Genomic DNA, 7,309 nt, shown 5'->3' with positions numbered 1-7,309 from the left:
CAACTGCTGCTCCACTGGCTGTGGAATTGCAGCGGGCTGGAATTCGGTCAGCTTAAAATAAAACCAGGGCATGTTTGATGGTCATGAAAGCAAAGAGGTAGGATATCAGAACAGGCGTCAGTGCAGGTCCTCTGCCTTGGCTGCTTCAGCTATTGGCGCTTTGCAGGCAGGACAGAGAGAGGCTGTGGCAGCCCACAGGAGTGGTACTTATCACCAGGACCAAGTGAGTCTGGCAGAGTCTGTGGACAGGCAGCATCCTGTGCCACTAATAACAGCTGATGTCCTCAAACATCTTGTGCTGCATCCAGGGTGGGCAGGAGCGGTAAGTCAGTTGGCTGGGATGCACAGTGCAGGAGGGCTTCTGCCATGCAGTGCTTTCTAGAAAACCATCTTCTTGGGCCTTTGGGTGTAGGAGGGTGTCCTGATGCGTTACTGGGGTAGTGCAAGTAAGGTTGGGCTTCAGAGCAATGTGAGGCTGATGTAAATTATGATATCAGTTATAAAGGAATTAGCTTAAAGAGATTGAGGGATGTCTGTAAACTGCTGGAAACAGATAATTTGGCTGTGATGCCGAAGTCTGGCACTGGTGCACCTCTGGATGTAGAGTGTGTCTCCATGCAGAGGCTCCATTCCTGGGAAGCCCTTGCTTTGCTTGGCCAGCCCCTCCTGGTGAGTACTTACTCCTGCAGGTATTCAGCTGCTCAGAAGCTCCACAGGGCTTTCCGCTCCCACCCGTGCTGCAGGTTTTGAAGGAGCACATGGGGGTGGAGGGTCATAACCCATGCAAGAGGGCTGCTGCCCCCTCAAACTCTGCCAGCACCTTCAGGATCCTGTTCTGGAGGAGATGCCATGATAGGAACCGCTTGGGAACGACCTGATTTCCACACTGCCTGAAGATCTTGTCCAGTTCAGGGTTCAGAAATCCAACAGGGGATGTGGCAAAGTATGTATTTTCTCCTTAGCTTTTTGCTCAAGGAGCATCCCCTTGGTTTCCAGTCCAGACCTCAGGATCCCAGGGTTCTGCTGCAAAAAGCGGCTGCTAAAACATGGTGCAAGGAAACTTGGGAGAGGTCGGTCAGAAATGGAGTGATGGAAGTTTACCCACGTAAAAAAAAGAGAACCGAGAGCCTGTGAAGTGCAGTCTCTTAGTGCGCCCGGTTTCGTTGTTTTCTTTTTGCCTCATCCCAGGATGAAGAGGAAGAGATCAAACAAGAAATTAACATGCTGAAGAAGTATTCTCACCACCGAAATATTGCTACTTATTATGGTGCTTTCATTAAAAAGAACCCGCCAGGAATGGATGATCAGCTCTGGGTAAGTTGCTTTCTTTTCTTTAAAATAAGAGGGTTTTGACACAAGTTATTTACTCCGTGTTGTCCTTTTACCATGACCCGTTTGGCACAAAAAGCCTTATTTTGCATCCATCTTTTTCGAAGTCATGGCTTTGAAAAGGCTCTTCCTGCACTGCAAAATGCTTCTCCATTTTTCCATAAAATCTCTGCAGACTGGTGATAAAAACATTTTTATTCTGAATCGTCATTAACAACATCATTGTTACAGTATTCAATTGCAAATGACTCCCTCCTATGAAAATAGATGCATCAAACAAAAAACCCAAACCAGTTGGAGGGAGCCAGGAGCGTTGTTGAGAAGATGGAGGCTGGAGGGGGGGATGCTGAGTGCACGTGATTCCTGCCTTCTCTCAGCGCTGCTTCTCCTGCAGAGCCAGTGCGGGCGAATAAAAAGGAGGGGGTGGCGAAAGGAAGGCAGGAAGGTCTGTGGCTCTTCAACTGTTTTGGTGAAGATGCTTCATGTTGCTGAGGGGCTGCAAGCTGCTTTGCCTCTCCATAAATCCTTGCCTGCCTCCTCCCGCTGCTTCCCTTGTCAGTAGCTTCTTGCTTATTAATTTGGCATTCCCAGACTGCGGAGGATGGTGTTTAAATCCACCATCTACTTCCAGAGACAGCCAGAATGTTGGAGCCCACCTCCTCGCTGGGGCCGGGCAGGGCAGCAGGCATCTCGGGTCAGGGCTGCAGGCGCTGCTGTAGGGGGGTGAAAAATTAATTAAAGCTATTGTGCTGTATCCTGAGCCTGGCTGAGCTGATCTGAGTCTGTGGAGCAACAGCCTGCAGTGCCTGTGGGCATCTGACCAGCAGTTTGACACCCTGTCCTTGTTAGGGCAGCATTGAAGGGAAGGCTGCCTTTGAGTTACCTTAAATGTAATGACCTGGATGTTGTCCTGGAGCCTGAATACAGTTTATTTCCTCACAGTCTTGTAAATCCACCCAGTTCTGGGTTATCCACGGGTGGTTTCCAAAGTTTTTCTGTGCCTGAATAAGATGCTGGAGCCTGATTTTTCAGGGGTACCAAGCGCCCATGGTTCATCTGGGAGGCTGTGCAGGTGCTAAGAGCAACAGAATGCTTGTTCCTTTAGTTCCTCTATAAGCTAGGCTTTATTTTAGCAAAGGGTTCAGTGGTCTCCACTGTTTGCCTGTGTCCGCATGCCAGAGCATGGCTGTGGGAACCATGGGGGTTCAGAGGACATTCCTCCCTGTTACCTAGGACAGAAATGGCACCGATGGGCTCCTGCGCTGCTTTACCTGAGACTTTCTGGTACACTGAATTATTGGGGAGACTTGGGTGTTTGGACTGCAGGGACTTTTCCTACTTGGGCAATGGGGTTATTTTTGGTGGGAACTCTTAAAAAAACATGTTGTTTGCAGCTGGCCTGGGATTCAGCGAGGAGAAAACTGTTCAAGCTGAGAAATGCCTTTTCATCCCGTGAAATTCCATTTGGCTTTAGCTCATTTATAATCTGTTTCAAAAAAAAGAAAGGTAAAATAGCAAACCAACCCACAGCATTTCTCCATGTGCTGCTGGAGTGCCTGGGGAGGAAAAAAACCCCACCAGCTGTGTGCCAAAGCCTTCAACTGAGAGAGACGCCTTCCCTGGAGCTGGGCTCTGCTTAGTGCCTTTATGCTGCTGCGGTCTGGAGTTAGCACGGTCTGACCAGAGAAAAGGGTTTGGTTTTTTTCTTTCCTCCAGCTCCAGTGCAAAGAGCTCTTGGCATATACAAGTGTTAATAAAGTAATGGTTTTTAAATTACTTGCTTAGCCAGAACAACTCAAATTTCCAAAAAGAAAAGCTCAATAGAAAACTCCTTTAGCCGAGAGGCTCTTTCATCAATCGCCATGATTGTGAAACAGCAGAGGATGCTGTATGTGCTGTATCACCTTCAAGTGCCCCAAGGCAGGGGGAGAGCCTGGGTTTTCCCTCATGGGTCACCCAGCTGTGCAAGGGGAGAAGGTGCTCATCACCCAGTGTGCTGCTTGTCTCTTGCTCCCTGGGAAAGGCAGACCAGGTAGTCTGAAGTCCCTACCAGCCTCTCAATTTTGGGGCCTTTCTCATGGGCTGGTGAAAAGAAATTGCTGCAAAAGCTGCGTTTCTTGCACCAGACAGTGCTGGGGTGTATGCGTTGTTAGGTGTATGCCCAGTGCTGGTGGAGGTGGCCCCGGGAAAGCTCTCCAGCCATGGAGGAGAGGTGTCGCTGTGTTAGAGCCGTTGTTTCAGGATCTGATTGAATTAGGACTGGCACAAACTCTATCAGTCTCGCCACACAGATAAAGGCTTGTTTATTTTTCATTGGCCCTTTGTTGAAATAAAACGGTTTCTGATAATGCCCAAGTAATTCTTTTTATCGACAGTCAGGAGGCTGATACGGAAATAAAAAAACAGGGAGCTCTTTCAGTGGAGATTAAGATCTCTCCGAAATACATCAGGCTTCTGACATGAAGTATCGTCATCGCTTCTGCCGCGGTGATGAGCAGGTCTTTTGGTGCTGCTGCTCCATTCGATAGCAGCTGCCCGCCCTGAAAGACGAGCTCACTAAACTACCGAGTTTTCCTGAAAACACACAGAGGATGTTTTAGCAGATGACAGTGGAGATGTGCATCACAAAAAAATGATCTGTCAGGAAAAATAGGAAGTAAATGTCATAGGGACAACCTTTCTTTTTAAAAATGAAAAATTGGAGCTAGGCTTATTCCTGTCTTGGATGAAGTGTTGCTTTCTCAGGGTGCCATGGACCTTCGGGAGGATTGTGCCAGTCTCTAACCAAGACAAGGGGGTTCTGCCCTGGGGGAGCCTGTGGTGCAAGGGGACAAAGAGAGGGTGTGCCACAGAAACAGGAGAAATGACCCAGGGGCTGGTGAGGACCCAGTTAATCAGTTAACAGCTACTTCTTGGCCTTAAACTCATTAAATTCCCTTCCCTTGACTCAGATCTAAGGTATGGGTTACCAGGCTGCACATAACCCAGGCAGAGGGGGTTGTTTTGATGTATTTTGATGGGTTTTTTGGTGCTGGGAGATGGAGCATTCATTAGCAAGCATGAACTTGATGGGGGATATGACCCCATCTCAAAGGATGCCTCTCCCCAGCACGTCACCCACCCCAATGGCTGCTGGCAGCTGCAGGCTCTCTGCTTCATTCCTATATGTTACCATACTGTATAGATCACAGGGGAACGGAGGTGTCACTCAGCTGGGTGGTTGTCACCTGCCCTTGCTGTCCATGGTGCACTGAAACCACTGACGGAGAAGCTCTGCCATGCACGGACAGAGCAGGGTTCGCAGAGCAGGGGCCTGAGTGGTGGCTGCCAGCCACCTGGCAGCGTGGTCCCTGGGGACCAGCGGCGCTGGCTGCCGATGGATGATGGATGGCTGCCATGGCAACTGTGCCTGTGCCCGGAGAGGCATCTGTCACTAATTGGGGAAAAATTGCTAACAGGCAGCTTGCCTGCAGCAGGTAATCCGGGATAGGTTTGGGGAAGGAGGAATTGGGGTGACGTAGGGCTGGAGCTAAGTCAGAACGGAATGCTCAGGTCTGTCACCATAGAGTTGCAATGCACCTTTTTGTCATGTTGAGCTGTAGGGGCCTAGTGAATCACCACAGGGCGGTAAGAACAGAGTCACAGCAGATCTGGAGAGGAAAAATGGAGCAGTGAGGGGCCACTGAAAATGGAGCACAAGCCGTAGAAGCACTCCATTGTACCTGTGCAGCTCAGAGCAGGATTGCTCTGAATTTGTTTGTAGGCGCCGAAGAATAGTTTTGGGCAGTTGCTGAGACCTTGGGTCACAGGAATTAAATCATTAAACATTTGAGAGGGGATGGTTTTCAGATGAGCTGTAATCCTCTCTAGTCCTGCAGTCCCAGGGAGATGTGGGGGGAGCGGGGCTGCTTCTTCAGCCCCTGACCAAGAGCCCCGGCTTAGCAGAGAGGTTTCCTGCTGCTGTCTAGCTGAGTAAGCCAACGCTATTTCCTTCTCACTCCTCTTCAAAGCGATGTCAGTGCTGTAAACACTGCCAGACTGCCAGCCTGGCTCTTTTCGCTGCCATCCCTAAGCCCCTCAGCCTGCTCAGGACCTGTGGTGGCAGCGGAGGGACACGAATTGCTTGGCTGGCCTCGAAGTGCAGGGAGGTGCAGGCAGGGCACAGCCAGGCAAGTCCTTCGTTTATGAACATGTGCAAGAGAAGAGGGAAGAGCAGAGCAGCGCTGCCCCCACCCAGGCATGCTGCTGCAGCACCAACACAGGGAATTAAAGCAGTGTTTAGCTTCCTGCAGAATGTTTTAGTTGCCTCTTAATACCAATTCAATCAATATTTCTGTTTCTGAAATGGGCATTAGCTTTTCTGCTGATCCAAGTGAAAGTCTCAGTGGTTTTTTTACAGCTCTCAGATGCCACAGTGTGTGTGCTGAGTGAGGGACTGTTTTGTGAGGAGGGCTGTGGGGTGAGATGGAAGGCTGGGTGGCCTGGGCATAGGGGACCGCATTGCACCCAGGTTCTGTTTATGCGCAGAAAAAAGGATTTCCAGCAGCCTTTAGCCTGGGGGTGTTGTGTGCTTCTTTCCTGTAAAAGAGGCCGAATTCTTTATGGTGTGAGGAACAGGAGCGCAGAAACATTTGGCTTGCAGAATAAAGGAATTGGATTCTTTTGGGGGGTTCCTCTGGACAAGCTGGAGAGGTTCACCATCAGCTGGCTTGGGGTTTCCATGCTGGGGGTGCTCAGGTTTGAGCCATTCCAGCCACAGTGGGAGCAGAGGTCTTACTGGACACTCCCAGACTGGGGAGGGCATTGGTTGATTTGAAAGCTGCAAAGGCTCTTTAAACAAAAAATTCATGAGGCAGCAGGACACAGAGATTTACAGCTGCTGCGTCTGAGTTTGCCATGCTTATGAAGTTTGCTGTCACTCTGATATGAAGAGCTAAGTAAATGCTAAATGAACTGTATTAAAAATACTTCCTCCATAAATGGCCTTGCAAATTAAATTTCAGGAGATGTTCTTACCTTTAGCCTATCTTGATGATAATTTTAATCGTGGTTAAAAAAAGTTCAATCTACGTTTTAAGTTTTTTGTCTTACCCCTCATGCCTTCATCCTTGATTGTCAGTGATGCCAGTGTGCAAAGCACTCACCTGGAGACATGGAACTGGTGAGAAAGTACCTCAGTAAGTGAAAGTGCCATTAGAAGCCTTTCCTGAGTATACTAAGCTCTACCCTGAAATCAGCTGGAACTTTTGTTACCTTTTCTTTCCTCCTGGAAGGCTGTTTGTTGGTTTCCAACTTAAATATACCTGTAGGGAGTCAGTGAATTGATGTTACGCCAGTATCTGCCTTGTTCTTCTCCTTTCCTAATGCTTTCTGATCCATACTGTTGACAGCATCCACTCATATCCCATAGCCATCCATCCCTTGGCTGGCTGAACAAGTCCTGGGGTCCTCTGAGAAGATGTGATCATCTTCCCGTACCTACTCCAGTATGTATTTATATCATTCTTGGGCTCCATCGCCCAGCAGGACACGCAGTGCTGTGGGTGAGGTCTCGCCTGGCCTGGTGGTGTGACTCCTTAACCATCATCTGTCTCCTCTTTGGAGGCTGGATTCTATGAGCTGTGGTTGGGACTTTAGCATCCTTCTGTGTGAGGAGCCAAGCCGTAAAAGTGTAACGGGATCACAGTGCCGCTAAGCGCCGCAGCAGCCAGCTTGCCTCCTGTTCCAGCCAAACCTTCTGGAAATGGTGGTTTTTCACGTGGGTGCCCATCAGTTCTTCACCACGGACAGGGGTACTCAGGCAGCCTCGTCACCTTTTTGCTGCTCGTTTTCTTGGAGAACTCATGGCAGAGCCTTTGGAAAGTGCCTCATTGTTAGCAACATACCCCTGGTGCTGCGGGGGATCTGCTGGTGCTGGGTATTTTCCTGTGGATGTTACAGGACTGTGCAGCTCTTTAAAAGCCGGGTTGGAAACACTGCC

General features: G+C 49.3%; 1 protein-coding gene across 1 annotated transcript in view; it reads left to right on the top strand.

Annotated features, from left to right (window-relative positions):
• Positions 1 to 1,188: 1,188 nt before the first annotated feature.
• The window catches only part of LOC104490694 (traf2 and NCK-interacting protein kinase), a gene marked incomplete at both ends in the record, with an annotated part of 25,360 nt that continues 19,239 nt past the window's right edge, over positions 1,189 to 7,309 (top strand). The window contains one exon of the mRNA XM_010133016.1: positions 1,189 to 1,314. Within this exon, the coding sequence (XP_010131318.1) occupies positions 1,189 to 1,314 (126 nt within the window). The remainder of the gene's footprint in view (positions 1,315 to 7,309) is intronic.

This window comes from Buceros rhinoceros, unplaced genomic scaffold, assembly GCF_000710305.1.
Source record: "Buceros rhinoceros silvestris isolate BGI_N320 unplaced genomic scaffold, ASM71030v1 scaffold26433, whole genome shotgun sequence".
Classification (NCBI taxonomy): Eukaryota; Metazoa; Chordata; class Aves; order Bucerotiformes; family Bucerotidae; genus Buceros; species Buceros rhinoceros.
This window is presented reverse-complemented; position numbering and strand designations above follow the sequence as displayed.